Genomic DNA, 18584 nt, shown 5'->3' with positions numbered 1-18584 from the left:
TTTGAGAGGACCTTGGGGTCCCGGTGGGTTACAGGTTGGCCATGAGCCAGCAGTGTGCCCGTGCTGACAAGAAGGCCAGTGGCATCCTGGGCTGCATGAAAAAGAGCATGGCCAGCAGTTTGAGGGAGGTGACTCTCCTCATCTCCTCTAGCCCTGGTGAGGCCGCATCTGGAGTACCGTGTCCCATTCTGGGCTCCTGGGCTCAACAAAGGCAGGGAACTTCCAGAGAGGGCACAGTGGAGGGCCACAAGGATGAGGAGGGGCGTGGAAGGGCATCTCCCTTCTGAGGAAAGGCTGAGAGAGCTGGGCCAGTTGGGCCTGGAAGGCTGAGAGGGGATCTCCTCAGTGCTCATGAATATCCAACAGGCAGCAGTCGAGTGGCTGGGGCCAGGCTCTTTTCGCAGCTGCCCAGTAACAGAATGAAGGGCCAACGGGCACGCACAGGAACGCTGGAAATGCCCTGCGAACAGGAGGCAACGTTTCTTGAGTGCGAACGTATCAGAGAAGTGGAGCGGGCTGCCCGGAGAGGGTGCAGAGTCCCCTTCTGTGGGATTCAAGGCCTGAACAACAGTTAACGCAACTCTGCCCGGACGATTTCCGGGGCAGCCCACCACAGGGAACCTGCTTTAGCGGGGCTGCGGCCTGGACGGTCGTTCCGAGCTCCGTTCCGAGCCGTCTGTCCCAGCCTGCGCTTCTTTTGGGGGAGGCGCTCGGCACGGAGCAGCCGCGCTCCGCAGCGCAGCAGGGAATCGCCTCGCCTCGCCTCGCCTCGCCTGGAGGGGTTCGCCCAGTCAGGGAGCCGTTGTCCTCCGCCTGGCAGCGCCGATCCGACGGGGCAGCCGCTGCGGAGCGCAGCGAGCAGGGCGAGCGTCCGGGGCGCGGGGCGGCAGTAGGCCGGGCCGGGAAGTGGAACGGCACGGCAGTTGGCGCGGGGCCTGGAATGTGCCCGCTAGTTAGTGGGCCTGTCAGCTGCGTGCCGGACAGCGTGCCTCAGCGGGGTGTCCAGCAGGCAGAAAGGCCCGGGGAGAAACAAAGAAAGAAGGAGAGTGGGGATTCAGAGACTCTGCCTGAAGAAGGGGCAGTCGAAGCGTGTGGCTGCAGCGAGTGCCTGCCTGAGTCCGATGGTGCCAGAGAAGGGAGGCAAGACGCTGGGGCAATTTGCTCAGCACCTGGCATGATGGCTGCAGCTGGAAACTCAGCTGTCTCCGTTGGTAAAGGGATCCCAGTGCAGGAACTGGCGTCGATAAATGAATTGTGAAGGGGGAAGGGGACCTGCTCTGGGGCTGAGCAGGTAGTTGGAGGGTACATATGCAACTTGGTGGATGAAGAGGGTGGAGTCCAAAGAGATGGAAAAGGACTGAGGGATGCTGTTGCTGTAGGGGATACTAGATCCTCCAGAACAGCAGTGAGACAGGAAGCCCAGCTGAAGTGCCTTTGTACCAATGCACGCAGTGTGGGAAAAGAGGAGTTGGAAATGCCGCTGCGCTTGAAAAGTGATGATCTTGTTGCTACTGCTGTTGACCAAGCCTTGGTTGAGTCTGTGGTCTGGAGGAATGTGGGCCTGGCAAAGAGCGAGGTCAGGACCCTGAAGTTCGGAAGAGCAAACTTCAGGCTGTTTAAGGAATTGTTGGCCAAGATCTCCTCGGTTGAAAGGCCACAGAGAGAGGGTGGAGACAGATGGTTCTGTGTCCAGTTGGTAACATGTCCAGGCTGGTAATGGGAAAATGGTTTTAAGTAGAGAGAGGGAAGATTTGGGCTGGATAGCAGGGAGGGATAGTTCTTTTCAGAGAAAGCGGTGAGGTGCTGGAGGAGGCTGCCCAGAGATGCTGTGGATGCCCCATCCCCGGAGGTGATCAAGGCCAGGCTGGATGGGGCCCTGGACTACCTGGTCTAGTGTTAGACACGGGGGTTGGTAGCCGTGCATGCAGCAGGGGGTTTGGAGCCTGAGGACCCTATAGGTCCCTTCCAACCCAAGCCATGATTCTGTGATCCCCGTGCTATTCCCCTGTGGGCTACTTTTAAATTTGCAGTGGCACGACTTGACATCTTGTAGAGGGCAGCAACATATATTTATTGAAGTGCATGGAAATTCCCACGAGCAGGAAGAACTGCGTGCTGTTTCTGCCTGTTGGTGATTTCTGCAGGAACTGCCATTTGCAGTCCTTCACGTCTGCTTGAAGCGCTGGCTGACAGTAGGAAGACAGATACAGGAAAGCACTGGAAAAGTCTGGGTACCTGGAGTGAGACGTCTGATGTACAGAGCATCAAAAGTAGGAACCGAAAAAAGCGGCTTGTAGCTCCCAGCCTGTCCCCCTTCAGCAGGATCCTACCAAGCAGGCTGCTGGCAGGAGGTGTTCTGACCATGTAGGATCTTTCCCCTGCAGGCAGGAGGTGCAGAATCTGTTCGTTCCCTGTCAGGCTGGGCTGTCCCTCAGAACATGGCGCCGCCTCCTCTGTGGTGACATCACTGACCACTGTGAAGTCACAAAGGGCCCTCAGCACAGAGGCAGTTTGTCCCCACGCCTTAGCCACTCTCGGACCTGACAGCGTAGCTGTTGGAGAGGGTTTGGCTCACTCCTTAGCGAGCTGTTGGAGAGGGTTTGGCTCACTCCTTAGCGAGCTGCGATTTTCACTCCTTTGCAATCCTGTGCTTCACTGAAATGGAGCAACGAGGTGAAGGCGAGCGTGGGGACTGGTAAGGATATGGTTCCTTCACGAGTTTTAAGGAAAAATCTGCTGCTCCGTTGTTGTCTTCAGAGCTGCGCAGATACTGCCTGCGTCGCGGTTCATCACCGTCCTTCTCATCCTTTGTAGGCAACCTTTGGTTTGGAAAACAGTTTCCCTGGTGCTCTTCACCGTGGTTGTGGTGCCCTTCGGTGAGTCTCTGTAGAGCTCTTGACTAGAGGATGCTTCTTTAGGAAGCCCCCAGTGGTTTGTTCTGCCCAGGGACAGGGGAGTGGGCAGCCCAAGGCAGAACGCCAAGTCTTTGTGCCGGCAATGTATTGAGAGCTTTGTGGAATTCCTGACAGGCGTTTACTGCGTTGGAAACGCTGTTGAAGGGGTCAGGACGGCGGCAGGAATGACTCCAAGGTAAAAAACAAAACAGTCTCCCTTTGGCTAGAGCGTTCTTGAGAGGAGCTCTGCCCCTTGTCCGTGACCACGTCTTACCCGAGTCACACTTTCATGGCACAGTGCCCGTGCTTCTCCCATTTCCCATTCTCCACTCCCAGCTTTTCCTTCAAAGCGCTACAGCTCCACGATCCCCCAGAGTTACCCAGGAAGCACCTTCTTGGTTGGGATCTCGTGGAGCTTGCCAACCAGCGTAGTCAAGCCTATACTGAATCTTGGCTACCCCGTTGTCACGCGCAGTGAGGCTCGTTTGCTGCCTCACAGTCACCTCACAGCTTGTGAGAGGAGAGCCGTGTCCACTTCTCTCCCTTACCTTCTGTCTCCAGGCCGGCGGTTGGTAATCTGGAAATGCTGAGCCGGGAAGAAGAGCGGAAGAAGATCCAGCGGCAGCTTCATTTCATGCAGTGGGGAGCAAGGGACATTACTGTGCGTGCTCTCCACAAGGTCTTCCAGAGAACTGAGCTCCCAGGCTTCACCGGCGAGGTAAGAGGACTGTCTGCCAGTGCTGCCTGTCTGTCATGGGGCTTCCCGACAGGAAAAAGCCTTTCCTTTCCTGCCACATCCGTGTCCGGAGCACTGGAGTGAGCAGCCTCTCTCCATTCCCGTGCCAGATGTTCATAGTAGAGTTCTGGAGGTTCCCAGGCAACTTGCAGCCAAGTTTGCTTTGGCTGGCTTTGCAGGGAACCTGGGAGGCAACTCTTTTCCCCCTTCTTAATCCTTCTGACCAGCGCTCTCCTTTGTCTTCCTTCCCAGGCTGTTCAAGACATCATCAATCAAGTACTGGAGAAGCTGGAAGAAAGCCCATTCCGGATGCCGAATTACGCCAGCAAGACTTCAGGTGCCATTACACTTTAGAAACCACCAGACCACAGAATTTGATTCCAACGCACTTCTTGTCTGCTTTGACAGGATGGGCATTTGGGCAGCGGAGGGGGAGGGGGGGTTCTCAAAGTGAACGGCAGCTTTGTGCCCTGAGAGTGTGCTTTCAGAGAGGGTCTTCAGTGGGCTGGAGCACGTCTGGAAAGCACTACTCCGACTTGGTGTTGTTTCTCACGCGATTGCTCAGCTGGCTGTCAGTTTATGCTGCCCTTTAGGGTAGTTGAGTGAGTCCCTGCGTTGTGCTGCAGAGGGAAATGGCAAGAGAGGAGGAGGGAACTATCACTGTTGGGGATGTATGGCTGCTTAGAAGCTTTTTCAAGAGGACAGTGCAAGGGCGGCCGGCATCTCTGTGCAGCTGTTTATGTGCAAAGCAAGGTCAGCAGGCCTTGATTCCTCCTGGCCTTGCTTGACAATGGGGCCCGTGTTTTGATTTGCAGGCGCTGCTATCGTTCATTCCAAGACTTCTCCCTCCTGGACTGGAAGTGGGAAAGTCTTTTGGCAGTCGTTGCTGGTGACACCTTATATGAGGGCCCCTGAGATTATTCTTGAGGTAAGAACACTGAGAAACGGGGGAAGAACGGTACAGGGTGGAGGAGACCAAAAGCCCTGCAGAGGATTGTCCTTACACTTGTCCTCACGTCTCAGCTTGCCTTACCTATGGTCTTCTTGCAAGGCCCTAGTCCCCTCTTGTGTATCCCTGCTAAGAATTTCTTCTGCCAGACTGCCCCCAGTCCTCCTTGTGCAAGCTTCTGCCAGGCTGGCTTGCTTGTCTTCCCAGCCATTGTGGAACTGTCAGGCTGGCATTGAAGGGGAACCCGTAAGGTGCCACGGGAGATTTGTGGTGCGAGATCGCTGGGGCTCTCAGTGGACCCAGGTGGGCACAGAGGGCGTGCGCTGCAGGAGGGCCCCATGTTGTGTTTGCCAGCGTATCGTATCACTGCTCCCAAGCTACCTAACAAATCGGAGCCCCGGCTGGTGCTGGTGTAAAGAGGTGGGAATTGATGCGGGGGAGCGATTGCTTCCCCTTGCAGGAAAGGCTCGTGCAGGCCAGCCCTTCTTCGTCCTGGCAGGTGCCCCTCAACCACTGCAGCCCCTCCTTGTTTTTGGCAAGTGGCTCCGCAAAAGAAGGAGCCTGAGAGCTTCTGCGAGTTGTGCACCCAGCTCACTGTCGTGCACTTACGAATGCGCTTCGGAGCAGAGCTGATGGGCCAATACAACTCCAGAGCCTCTGATGCTGGAGCAGGAATTCCAGCCAGGACTCTCTTTCACACGTGAACACTGTTCCTTTTTCTTTTTCTAGCCTGACAATCATCCAGGAAACTGCTGGCCCTTCCCAGGAAGCCAAGGGCACGTTGTGATCAAGTTGTCCAGGGCCGCCTTTCCCACAATAGTTACTTTGATCCACGGAATTCCAGCAGCGGCGTACCGTGCAGACAGCATCTCCAGTGCTCCCAAGGACTTTGCTGTCTATGTAAGTGATACCCCTGGGCTGTGGGGGTTCTGCTTAGCATTTGAGGTGGACGGTGGTAGCAGCTCCAAGAGCGCTGCGGCATGCAGTCCTTCCCTGCCTTGGGGGAGAAAGAAGTTCCTCAGAGTTGCTCCATTTCCACAGCGTTCCTTTTCTGTCCAGCATGGCGCAGCAAAGAAGGTTTCCCCCTCCTGGGGCAAGTTGGTAGTTTGAGAGGCGGAGGGAAAGGGAAACGGCACAGTGGATGGTCCCAGACCACCTCTGCTTCCAGTCCCTGCGGGGCTCTGTGATCGTTGTCCGGCAGCGCATCCCATTGTTCTGTTTTCTCCACCCCTGTCTTCCTGTAGGGCCTGAAGGCAGAAGATGACAAGGAAGGAATTTTCATGGGAGAGTTCACCTTTGTTCCAGGCCAGGCTCCCAGTCAGACCTTCCTACTGAAGGTACGTTGTCTAAGAGGGATGTGAAGCGTGGGAGAGGAGAACCAGGTTGGCTGGGCAGAAGCTTCCAAGCCAGAGGTGTATGAGGGCCTTCTGGCATTTCTTCTGCTGCCACTCCCTACCTGCGTATGCCCAGAGTGCCGTGCTGTTTTTGCTTCTGTGTCGTTTTTAAGCTTGCGAGCTACTACAGCTTTTAGCACAGCTAAGCTTCAGCTGCACTTGCAGCAGAAACCACCGTGACCAAGTGGCTTGCGATTGCACAGAAGTAGGCACCTCTCGATGTATGCGATACTGTTAGTGTGCTACTTTCACACTGGGGATGTGTGGCTTTCCAAGGGTCTTGCTGTTGCCGGTAACAGGCAGCGTAAGGGAGGCCATTCTGCCTGGGTGACTTGTTAGAGAAGCTAATGAGTGTCACATCCCTCGGTTTTTTGTGCATGCACACACACTCAAAGCACGTGCAAAGAACTTGCCTGGGTATTTGCTGCAGCTTTTGGTAGCTGTTTCTTTCCTTAAAACTCGTGTGGCCAAAGAGGTGGAGCAGGGCAAGAAATGTCTTGATTGTGCTACGGGAGCACATCAGTGTGCCAAAGAACTAGGAGCGCAGCCTGAAGTAAGATGTTGCGCGACTATGTTGCTCCCGCATTGTCAGTGATCAAAGAGAAGAGAGGAAAATGCATTTCATTTCTTTTTCTCATTGCAGTACGGGCCATCTAGGTCCATCCGTTACATGAGGCTGCAAGTGCTGAGCAACTGGGGCCACCCGGAGTACACCTGTCTGTATCAGTTCAAGGTCCACGGCGATCCAGCCCGTGACAACGACCCCAGGGGAATAATACTTAGCTAGGGGAAATTTATTTGGCTTGGGGAAATTTATTTGGCTTGGGGAAATCTATCTGGCCTATCTCAAAATAAATTAATTAAACATCTCCCATGTTGAATCTGTTTTGTCCGTCGGAGTAACTGTTAAGAGATCTCCCAGTCTTTATCTCGACCCACGTGCTTTTTCATCCCCTTTTCTCTTGCTCTCCTTCTGGGTAGGAAGAGCAAGCAAGCGACTGGGTGGGAGTTGGCAGAGTGATCCCCACGTGCTGTTTTTTTTGATCCTTGTTGGACCACGGGTGGGAGTCAGCAGAACTGGTACCCCCTTGGGCTACCAGAGGGCAGAGCTTGTCCTCCTTCAGATTGTGGTTGAGAGGGTCCCCGGGGAGGCAGTTGTGGAGGGCATGGGAGCCCAGGAAGGCTGGGAATACTTCTAGGAAGTTTTTTTAGAGGGACAGGAGCTGACCGTCACCAAGTCACGGAAGATGCGCCAACGGGCAAGGAGGCCGGTCAGGCTGAACGGAGAATTTTGACTGGAAGTCCGGGACAACAGGAAAGCTTATGGTATTTGGAAGAATGGGCAAGCTACTTACAACTAGTCCAAGTCCATAGTGAAGCTGTGCAGGGAGAAAATTAGAAAAGCAAAAGCCCAGCTAGAACTGAACTTGGCCACTTAGGGGAAGGACAACAGTAAATATTTCCAAAAATACATCAACGGCAGGAGGAGTGCTATGAGAATCTCCATCCCGCATTGGATGATGCTGAGGGCAACACGGTGACAAGGATCAGGATAAGGTTGAGGAACTTAATGCCTTCTTTGCTTCGGTCTTCCCTGGTAGACAGGGAGGGGAGACAGAATAGGCCTTGCATAATCCACAACGAGATGGTTTGGGGCCTGTTCTGAAAACTGGATGTTCAGAAGTCCATGGGCCCAGATGGACTGCACCCTACAGTGGGGAGTGAGTTGGCGGATGTGGTTGCCAAGCTGCTCTCCACCATCCTTCAGCTGTCTGGGCTAACTGGGGATGTCCTCCCAGTGGAGTGGAGACTGGCAAACGTGACACATGTCTCTAAAAAGAGCTGAAAAGATGATCCCGGTAGCTACAAGACCTATGGTCTCACCTTGGTACCAGGGAAGGTCATGGAATGGACGATCTCGGGAGGTGTCGCAGATCAGTTAACGGTAAGCTGGGGGATGAGGCCCAGTCAGCATGGGATTACGAATGGTAGATCCTGTCTGACAAACCCGATTTCATTCTATGAGAAGGTGCATCCCCCAGTGGTCTGTCCTGGGGCCGGTGCTCTTTAATATCATTATCAATGACATCTATGATGGAACTGAGTGCATCCTCAGCAAGTTTGCTGAGGACACTAAGCTGAGCAGTGTGGTTGAAACAATGGAAGGAAGGGGTGCCATTCAGAGGGACCTCAACTGACTTGAAAGGTGGGCCCGGGTGAATCTAATGAGGTTCAGCACAGTCATGTGCAAGGTTTTGCACTTGGGCCGGTGGAATCCTAGGGATATATGCAGACTGGAAGGAGCAACCCTTGGAAAGAGTAGCCGTGCAGAGAAGGACCTGGGGATCCTGGTAGAAACTGAATACGAGCCAGCTGCGTGCTCTTGCAGCGTGGAAAGCAAATGGTATCGGGGGCTCCATCAGAGGAGAGGTGGCCAGCAGGCACAGGGAGGTGATTGTGTCACTCTACTCTGCCTTTGAGAGGACCTTGGGGTCCCGGTGGGTTACAGGTTGGCCATGAGCCAGCAGTGTGCCCGTGCTGACAAGAAGGCCAGTGGCATCCTGGGCTGCATGAAAAAGAGCATGGCCAGCAGTTTGAGGGAGGTGACTCTCCTCATCTCCTCTAGCCCTGGTGAGGCCGCATCTGGAGTACCGTGTCCCATTCTGGGCTCCTGGGCTCAACAAAGGCAGGGAACTTCCAGAGAGGGCACAGTGGAGGGCCACAAGGATGAGGAGGGGCGTGGAAGGGCATCTCCCTTCTGAGGAAAGGCTGAGAGAGCTGGGCCAGTTGGGCCTGGAAGGCTGAGAGGGGATCTCCTCAGTGCTCATGAATATCCAACAGGCAGCAGTCGAGTGGCTGGGGCCAGGCTCTTTTCGCAGCTGCCCAGTAACAGAATGAGGGGCCAACGGGCACGCACAGGAACGCTGGAAATGCCCTGCGAACAGGAGGCAACGTTTCTTGAGTGCGAACGTATCAGAGAAGTGGAGCGGGCTGCCCGGAGAGGGTGCAGAGTCCCCTTCTGTGGGATTCAAGGCCTGAACAACAGTTAACGCGACTCTGCCCGGACGATTTCCGGGGCAGCCCACCACAGGGAACCTGCTTTAGCGGGGCTGCGGCCTGGACGGTCGTTCCGAGCTCCGTTCCGAGCTGTCTGTCCCAGCCTGCGCTTCTTTTGGGGGAGGCGCTCGGCACGGAGCAGCCGCGCTCCGCAGCGCAGCAGGGAATCGCCTCGCCTCGCCTCGCCTCGCCTCGCCTCGCCTCGCCTCGCCTCGCCTGGAGGGGTTCGCCTAGTCAGGGAGCCGTTGTCCTCCGCCTGGCAGCGCCGATCCGACGGGGCAGCCGCTGCGGAGCGCAGCGAGCAGGGCGAGCGTCCGGGGCGCGGGGTGGCAGTAGGCCGGGCCGGGAAGTGGAACGGCACGGCAGTTGGCGCGGGGCCTGGAATGTGCCCGCTAGTTAGTGGGCCTGTCGGCTGCGTGCCGGACAGCGTGCCTCAGCGGGGTGTCCAGCAGGCAGAAAGGCCCGGGGAGAAACAAAGAAAGAAGGAGAGTGGGGATTCAGAGACTCTGCCTGAAGAAGGGGCAGTCGAAGCGTGTGGCTGCAGCGAGTGCCTGCCTGAGTCCGATGGTGCCAGAGAAGGGAGGCAAGACGCTGGGGCAATTTGCTCAGCACCTGGCATGATGGCTGCAGCTGGAAACTCAGCTGTCTCCGTTGGTAAAGGGATCCCAGTGCAGGAACTGGCGTCGATAAATGAATTGTGAAGGGGGAAGGGGACCTGCTCTGGGGCTGAGCAGGTAGTTGGAGGGTACATATGCAACTTGGTGGATGAAGAGGGTGGAGTCCAAAGAGATGGAAAAGGACTGAGGGATGCTGTTGCTCTAGGGGATACTAGATCCTCCAGAACAGCAGTGAGACAGGAAGCCCAGCTGAAGTGCCTTTGTACCAATGCACGCAGTGTGGGAAAAGAGGAGTTGGAAATGCCACTGCGCTTGAAAAGTGATGATCTTGTTGCTACTGCTGTTGACCAAGCCTTGGTTGAGTCTGTGGTCTGGAGGAATGTGGGCCTGGCAAAGAGCGAGGTCAGGACCCTGAAGTTCGGAAGAGCAAACTTCAGGCTGTTTAAGGAATTGTTGGCCAAGATCTCCTCGGTTGAAAGGCCACAGAGAGAGGGTGGAGACAGATGGTTCTGTGTCCAGTTGGTAACATGTCCAGGCTGGTAATGGGAAAATGGTTTTAAGTAGAGAGAGGGAAGATTTGGGCTGGATAGCAGGGAGGGATAGTTCTTTTCAGAGAAAGCGATGAGGTGCTGGAGGAGGCTGCCCAGAGATGTTGTGGATGCCCCATCCCCGGAGGTGATCAAGGCCAGGCTGGATGGGGCCCTGGACTACCTGGTCTAGTGTTAGACACGGGGGTTGGTAGCCGTGCATGCAGCAGGGGATTTGGAGCCTGAGGACCCTATAGGTCCCTTCCAACCCAAGCCATGATTCTGTGATCCCCGTGCTATTCCCCTGTGGGCTACTTTTAAATTTGCAGTGGCACGACTTGACATCTTGTAGAGGGCAGCAACATATATTTATTGAAGTGCATGGAAATTCCCACGAGCAGGAAGAACTGCGTGCTGTTTCTGCCTGTTGGTGATTTCTGCAGGAACTGCCATTTGCAGTCCTTCACGTCTGCTTGAAGCGCTGGCTGACAGTAGGAAGACAGATACAGGAAAGCACTGGAAAAGTCTGGGTACCTGGAGTGAGACGTCTGATGTACAGAGCATCAAAAGTAGGAACCGAAAAAAGCGGCTTGTAGCTCCCAGCCTGTCCCCCTTCAGCAGGATCCTACCAAGCAGGCTGCTGGCAGGAGGTGTTCTGACCATGTAGGATCTTTCCCCTGCAGGCAGGAGGTGCAGAATCTGTTCGTTCCCTGTCAGGCTGGGCTGTCCCTCAGAACATGGCGCCGCCTCCTCTGTGGTGACATCACTGACCACTGTGAAGTCACAAAGGGCCCTCAGCACAGAGGCAGTTTGTCCCCACGCCTTAGCCACTCTCGGACCTGACAGCGTAGCTGTTGGAGAGGGTTTGGCTCACTCCTTAGCGAGCTGTTGGAGAGGGTTTGGCTCACTCCTTAGCGAGCTGCGATTTTCACTCCTTTGCAATCCTGTGCTTCACTGAAATGGAGCAACGAGGTGAAGGCGAGCGTGGGGACTGGTAAGGATATGGTTCCTTCACGAGTTTTAAGGAAAAATCTGCTGCTCCGTTGTTGTCTTCAGAGCTGCGCAGATACTGCCTGCGTCGCGGTTCATCACCGTCCTTCTCATCCTTTGTAGGCAACCTTTGGTTTGGAAAACAGTTTCCCTGGTGCTCTTCACCGTGGTTGTGGTGCCCTTCGGTGAGTCTCTGTAGAGCTCTTGACTAGAGGATGCTTCTTTAGGAAGCCCCCAGTGGTTTGTTCTGCCCAGGGACAGGGGAGTGGGCAGCCCAAGGCAGAACGCCAAGTCTTTGTGCCGGCAATGTATTGAGAGCTTTGTGGAATTCCTGACAGGCGTTTACTGCGTTGGAAACGCTGTTGAAGGGGTCAGGACGGCGGCAGGAATGACTCCAAGGTAAAAAACAAAACAGTCTCCCTTTGGCTAGAGCGTTCTTGAGAGGAGCTCTGCCCCTTGTCCGTGACCACGTCTTACCTGAGTCACACTTTCATGGCACAGTGCCCGTGCTTCTCCCATTTCCCATTCTCCACTCCCAGCTTTTCCTTCAAAGCGCTACAGCTCCACGATCCCCCAGAGTTACCCAGGAAGCACCTTCTTGGTTGGGATCTCGTGGAGCTTGCCAACCAGCGTAGTCAAGCCTATACTGAATCTTGGCTACCCCGTTGTCACGCGCAGTGAGGCTCGTTTGCTGCCTCACAGTCACCTCACAGCTTGTGAGAGGAGAGCCGTGTCCACTTCTCTCCCTTACCTTCTGTCTCCAGGCCGGCGGTTGGTAATCTGGAAATGCTGAGCCGGGAAGAAGAGCGGAAGAAGATCCAGCGGCAGCTTCATTTCATGCAGTGGGGAGCAAGGGACATTACTGTGCGTGCTCTCCACAAGGTCTTCCAGAGAACTGAGCTCCCAGGCTTCACCGGCGAGGTAAGAGGACTGTCTGCCAGTGCTGCCTGTCTGTCATGGGGCTTCCCGACAGGAAAAAGCCTTTCCTTTCCTGCCACATCCGTGTCCGGAGCACTGGAGTGAGCAGCCTCTCTCCATTCCCGTGCCAGATGTTCATAGTAGAGTTCTGGAGGTTCCCAGGCAACTTGCAGCCAAGTTTGCTTTGGCTGGCTTTGCAGGGAACCTGGGAGGCAACTCTTTTCCCCCTTCTTAATCCTTCTGACCAGCGCTCTCCTTTGTCTTCCTTCCCAGGCTGTTCAAGACATCATCAATCAAGTACTGGAGAAGCTGGAAGAAAGCCCATTCCGGATGCCGAATTACGCCAGCAAGACTTCAGGTGCCATTACACTTTAGAAACCACCAGACCACAGAATTTGATTCCAACGCACTTCTTGTCTGCTTTGACAGGATGGGCATTTGGGCAGCGGAGGGGGAGGGGGGGTTCTCAAAGTGAACGGCAGCTTTGTGCCCTGAGAGTGTGCTTTCAGAGAGGGTCTTCAGTGGGCTGGAGCACGTCTGGAAAGCACTACTCCGACTTGGTGTTGTTTCTCACGCGATTGCTCAGCTGGCTGTCAGTTTATGCTGCCCTTTAGGGTAGTTGAGTGAGTCCCTGCGTTGTGCTGCAGAGGGAAATGGCAAGAGAGGAGGAGGGAACTATCACTGTTGGGGATGTATGGCTGCTTAGAAGCTTTTTCAAGAGGACAGTGCAAGGGCGGCCGGCATCTCTGTGCAGCTGTTTATGTGCAAAGCAAGGTCAGCAGGCCTTGATTCCTCCTGGCCTTGCTTGACAATGGGGCCCGTGTTTTGATTTGCAGGCGCTGCTATCGTTCATTCCAAGACTTCTCCCTCCTGGACTGGAAGTGGGAAAGTCTTTTGGCAGTCGTTGCTGGTGACACCTTATATGAGGGCCCCTGAGATTATTCTTGAGGTAAGAACACTGAGAAACGGGGGAAGAACGGTACAGGGTGGAGGAGACCAAAAGCCCTGCAGAGGATTGTCCTTACACTTGTCCTCACGTCTCAGCTTGCCTTACCTATGGTCTTCTTGCAAGGCCCTAGTCCCCTCTTGTGTATCCCTGCTAAGAATTTCTTCTGCCAGACTGCCCCCAGTCCTCCTTGTGCAAGCTTCTGCCAGGCTGGCTTGCTTGTCTTCCCAGCCATTGTGGAACTGTCAGGCTGGCATTGAAGGGGAACCCGTAAGGTGCCACGGGAGATTTGTGGTGCGAGATCGCTGGGGCTCTCAGTGGACCCAGGTGGGCACAGAGGGCGTGCGCTGCAGGAGGGCCCCATGTTGTGTTTGCCAGTGTATCGTATCACTGCTCCCAAGCTACCTAACAAATCGGAGCCCCGGCTGGTGCTGGTGTAAAGAGGTGGGAATTGATGAGGGGGAGCGATTGCTTCCCCTTGCAGGAAAGGCTCGTGCAGGCCAGCCCTTCTTCGTCCTGGCAGGTGCCCCTCAACCACTGCAGCCCCTCCTTGTTTTTGGCAAGTGGCTCCGCAAAAGAAGGAGCCTGAGAGCTTCTGCGAGTTGTGCACCCAGCTCACTGTCGTGCACTTACGAATGCGCTTCGGAGCAGAGCTGATGGGCCAATACAACTCCAGAGCCTCTGATGCTGGAGCAGGAATTCCAGCCAGGACTCTCTTTCACACGTGAACACTGTTCCTTTTTCTTTTTCTAGCCTGACAATCATCCAGGAAACTGCTGGCCCTTCCCAGGAAGCCAAGGGCACGTTGTGATCAAGTTGTCCAGGGCCGCCTTTCCCACAATAGTTACTTTGATCCACGGAATTCCAGCAGCGGCGTACCGTGCAGACAGCATCTCCAGTGCTCCCAAGGACTTTGCTGTCTATGTAAGTGATACCCCTGGGCTGTGGGGGTTCTGCTTAGCATTTGAGGTGGACGGTGGTAGCAGCTCCAAGAGCGCTGCGGCATGCAGTCCTTCCCTGCCTTGGGGGAGAAAGAAGTTCCTCAGAGTTGCTCCATTTCCACAGCGTTCCTTTTCTGTCCAGCATGGCGCAGCAAAGAAGGTTTCCCCCTCCTGGGGCAAGTTGGTAGTTTGAGAGGCGGAGGGAAAGGGAAACGGCACAGTGGATGGTCCCAGACCACCTCTGCTTCCAGTCCCTGCGGGGCTCTGTGATCGTTGTCCGGCAGCGCATCCCATTGTTCTGTTTTCTCCACCCCTGTCTTCCTGTAGGGCCTGAAGGCAGAAGATGACAAGGAAGGAATTTTCATGGGAGAGTTCACCTTTGTTCCAGGCCAGGCTCCCAGTCAGACCTTCCTACTGAAGGTACGTTGTCTAAGAGGGATGTGAAGCGTGGGAGAGGAGAACCAGGTTGGCTGGGCAGAAGCTTCCAAGCCAGAGGTGTATGAGGGCCTTCTGGCATTTCTTCTGCTGCCACTCCCTACCTGCGTATGCCCAGAGTGCCGTGCTGTTTTTGCTTCTGTGTCGTTTTTAAGCTTGCGAGCTACTACAGCTTTTAGCACAGCTAAGCTTCAGCTGCACTTGCAGCAGAAACCACCGTGACCAAGTGGCTTGCGATTGCACAGAAGTAGGCACCTCTCGATGTATGCGATACTGTTAGTGTGCTACTTTCACACTGGGGATGTGTGGCTTTCCAAGGGTCTTGCTGTTGCCGGTAACAGGCAGTGTAAGGGAGGCCATTCTGCCTGGGTGACTTGTTAGAGAAGCTAATGAGTGTCACATCCCTCGGTTTTTTGTGCATGCACACACACTCAAAGCACGTGCAAAGAACTTGCCTGGGTATTTGCTGCAGCTTTTGGTAGCTGTTTCTTTCCTTAAAACTCGTGTGGCCAAAGAGGTGGAGCAGGGCAAGAAATGTCTTGATTGTGCTACGGGAGCACATCAGTGTGCCAAAGAACTAGGAGCGCAGCCTGAAGTAAGATGTTGCGCGACTATGTTGCTCCCGCATTGTCAGTGATCAAAGAGAAGAGAGGAAAATGCATTTCATTTCTTTTTCTCATTGCAGTACGGGCCATCTAGGTCCATCCGTTACATGAGGCTGCAAGTGCTGAGCAACTGGGGCCACCCGGAGTACACCTGTCTGTATCAGTTCAAGGTCCACGGCGATCCAGCCCGTGACAACGACCCCAGGGGAATAATACTTAGCTAGGGGAAATTTATTTGGCTTGGGGAAATTTATTTGGCTTGGGGAAATCTATCTGGCCTATCTCAAAATAAATTAATTAAACATCTCCCATGTTGAATCTGTTTTGTCCGTCGGAGTAACTGTTAAGAGATCTCCCAGTCTTTATCTCGACCCACGTGCTTTTTCATCCCCTTTTCTCTTGCTCTCCTTCTGGGTAGGAAGAGCAAGCAAGCGACTGGGTGGGAGTTGGCAGAGTGATCCCCACGTGCTGTTTTTTTTGATCCTTGTTGGACCACGGGTGGGAGTCAGCAGAACTGGTACCCCCTTGGGCTACCAGAGGGCAGAGCTTGTCCTCCTTCAGATTGTGGTTGAGAGGGTCCCCGGGGAGGCAGTTGTGGAGGGCATGGGAGCCCAGGAAGGCTGGGAATACTTCTAGGAAGTTTTTTTAGAGGGACAGGAGCTGACCGTCACCAAGTCACGGAAGATGCGCCAACGGGCAAGGAGGCCGGTCAGGCTGAACGGAGAATTTTGACTGGAAGTCCGGGACAACAGGAAAGCTTATGGTATTTGGAAGAATGGGCAAGCTACTTACAACTAGTCCAAGTCCATAGTGAAGCTGTGCAGGGAGAAAATTAGAAAAGCAAAAGCCCAGCTAGAACTGAACTTGGCCACTTAGGGGAAGGACAACAGTAAATATTTCCAAAAATACATCAACGGCAGGAGGAGTGCTATGAGAATCTCCATCCCGCATTGGATGATGCTGAGGGCAACACGGTGACAAGGATCAGGATAAGGTTGAGGAACTTAATGCCTTCTTTGCTTCGGTCTTCCCTGGTAGACAGGGAGGGGAGACAGAATAGGCCTTGCATAATCCACAACGAGATGGTTTGGGGCCTGTTCTGAAAACTGGATGTTCAGAAGTCCATGGGCCCAGATGGACTGCACCCTACAGTGGGGAGTGAGTTGGCGGATGTGGTTGCCAAGCTGCTCTCCACCATCCTTCAGCTGTCTGGGCTAACTGGGGATGTCCTCCCAGTGGAGTGGAGACTGGCAAACGTGACACATGTCTCTAAAAAGAGCTGAAAAGATGATCCCGGTAGCTACAAGACCTATGGTCTCACCTTGGTACCAGGGAAGGTCATGGAATGGACGATCTCGGGAGGTGTCGCAGATCAGTTAACGGTAAGCTGGGGGATGAGGCCCAGTCAGCATGGGATTACGAATGGTAGATCCTGTCTGACAAACCCGATTTCATTCTATGAGAAGGTGCATCCCCCAGTGGTCTGTCCTGGGGCCGGTGCTCTTTAATATCATTATCAATGACATCTATGATGGAACTGAGTGCATCCTCAGCAAGTTTGCTGAGGACACTAAGCTGAGCAGTGTGGTTGAAACAATGGAAGGAAGGGGTGCCATTCAGAGGGACCTCAACTGACTTGAAAGGTGGGCCCGGGTGAATCTAATGAGGTTCAGCACAGTCATGTGCAAGGTTTTGCACTTGGGCCGGTGGAATCCTAGGGATATATGCAGACTGGAAGGAGCAACCCTTGGAAAGAGTAGCCGTGCAGAGAAGGACCTGGGGATCCTGGTAGAAACTGAATACGAGCCAGCTGCGTGCTCTTGCAGCGTGGAAAGCAAATGGTATCGGGGGCTCCATCAGAGGAGAGGTGGCCAGCAGGCACAGGGAGGTGATTGTGTCACTCTACTCTGCCTTTGAGAGGACCTTGGGGTCCCGGTGGGTTACAGGTTGGCCATGAGCCAGCAGTGTGCCCGTGCTGACAAGAAGGCCAGTGGCATCCTGGGCTGCATGAAAAAGAGCATGGCCAGCAGTTTGAGGGAGGTGACTCTCCTCATCTCCTCTAGCCCTGGTGAGGCCGCATCTGGAGTACCGTGTCCCATTCTGGGCTCCTGGGCTCAACAAAGGCAGGGAACTTCCAGAGAGGGCACAGTGGAGGGCCACAAGGATGAGGAGGGGCGTGGAAGGGCATCTCCCTTCTGAGGAAAGGCTGAGAGAGCTGGGCCAGTTGGGCCTGGAAGGCTGAGAGGGGATCTCCTCAGTGCTCATGAATATCCAACAGGCAGCAGTCGAGTGGCTGGGGCCAGGCTCTTTTCGCAGCTGCCCAGTAACAGAATGAGGGGCCAACGGGCACGCACAGGAACGCTGGAAATGCCCTGCGAACAGGAGGCAACGTTTCTTGAGTGCGAACGTATCAGAGAAGTGGAGCGGGCTGCCCGGAGAGGGTGCAGAGTCCCCTTCTGTGGGATTCAAGGCCTGAACAACAGTTAACGCGACTCTGCCCGGAAGATTTCCGGGGCAGCCCACCACAGGGAACCTGCTTTAGCGGGGCTGCGGCCTGGACGGTCGTTCCGAGCTCCGTTCCGAGCTGTCTGTCCCAGCCTGCGCTTCTTTTGGGGGAGGCGCTCGGCACGGAGCAGCCGCGCTCCGCAGCGCAGCAGGGAATCGCCTCGCCTCGCCTCGCCTCGCCTCGCCTCGCCTCGCCTCGCCTCGCCTCGCCTCGCCTCGCCTCGCCTCGCCTCGCCTCGCCTCACCTCGCCTGGAGGGGTTCGCCTAGTCAGGGAGCCGTTGTCCTCCGCCTGGCAGCGCCGATCCGACGGGGCAGCCGCTGCGGAGCGCAGCGAGCAGGGCGAGCGTCCGGGGCGCGGGGTGGCAGTAGGCCGGGCCGGGAAGTGGAACGGCACGGCAGTTGGCGCGGGGCCTGGAATGTGCCCGCTAGTTAGTGGGCCTGTCGGCTGCGTGCCGGACAGCGTGCCTCAGCGGGGTGTCCAGCAGGCAGAAAGGCCCGGGGAGAAACAAAGAAAGAAGGAGAGTGGGGATTCAGAGACTCTGCCTGAAGAAGGGGCAGTCGAAGCGTGTGGCTGCAGCGAGTGCCTGCCTGAGTCCGATGGTGCCAGAGAAGGGAGGCAAGACGCTGGGGCAATTTGCTCAGCACCTGGCATGATGGCTGCAGCTGGAAACTCAGCTGTCTCCGTTGGTAAAGGGATCCCAGTGCAGGAACTGGCGTCGATAAATGAATTGTGAAGGGGGAAGGGGACCTGCTCTGGGGCTGAGCAGGTAGTTGGAGGGTACATATGCAACTTGGTGGATGAAGAGGGTGGAGTCCAAAGAGATGGAAAAGGACTGAGGGATGCTGTTGCTCTAGGGGATACTAGATCCTCCAGAACAGCAGTGAGACAGGAAGCCCAGCTGAAGTGCCTTTGTACCAATGCACGCAGTGTGGGAAAAGAGGAGTTGGAAATGCCGCTGCGCTTGAAAAGTGATGATCTTGTTGCTACTGCTGTTGACCAAGCCTTGGTTGAGTCTGTGGTCTGGAGGAATGTGGGCCTGGCAAAGAGCGAGGTCAGGACCCTGAAGTT

The 18584-nt window shown here is 55.1% G+C and overlaps 2 protein-coding genes across 2 annotated transcripts; both read left to right on the top strand.

Annotated features, from left to right (window-relative positions):
- The first annotated feature begins 2178 nt into the window (after positions 1-2178).
- LOC146762045 (SUN domain-containing protein 3-like) lies at positions 2179-6842 on the top strand. Its single transcript, XM_085538028.1, has 8 exons — positions 2179-2876; positions 3030-3090; positions 3456-3612; positions 3883-3967; positions 4446-4558; positions 5309-5479; positions 5824-5916; positions 6617-6842. Exons 2-8 carry the CDS (start codon positions 3080-3082, stop codon positions 6758-6760), a joined length of 774 nt encoding a protein of 257 aa, XP_085394154.1. The 5' UTR covers positions 2179-2876; positions 3030-3079; the 3' UTR covers positions 6761-6842.
- Positions 6843-10651: 3809 nt separating this feature from the next.
- Positions 10652-15315, top strand: LOC146762044 (SUN domain-containing protein 3-like). The gene is made up of 8 exons (XM_085538027.1): positions 10652-11349; positions 11503-11563; positions 11929-12085; positions 12356-12440; positions 12919-13031; positions 13782-13952; positions 14297-14389; positions 15090-15315. The coding sequence occupies exons 2-8, from the start codon at positions 11553-11555 to the stop codon at positions 15231-15233; spliced, it is 774 nt and encodes a 257-aa protein (XP_085394153.1). The 5' UTR covers positions 10652-11349; positions 11503-11552; the 3' UTR covers positions 15234-15315.
- Positions 15316-18584: the final 3269 nt, after the last annotated feature.

This window comes from Coturnix japonica, chromosome 2 (assembly GCF_054131305.1).
Source record: "Coturnix japonica strain WE chromosome 2, WE-NBRP24, whole genome shotgun sequence".
Lineage (NCBI taxonomy): Eukaryota > Metazoa > Chordata > Aves > Galliformes > Phasianidae > Coturnix > Coturnix japonica.
Note: the sequence above shows the minus strand (reverse complement) of the source record. Positions and strands in the feature narration are given on the sequence as shown.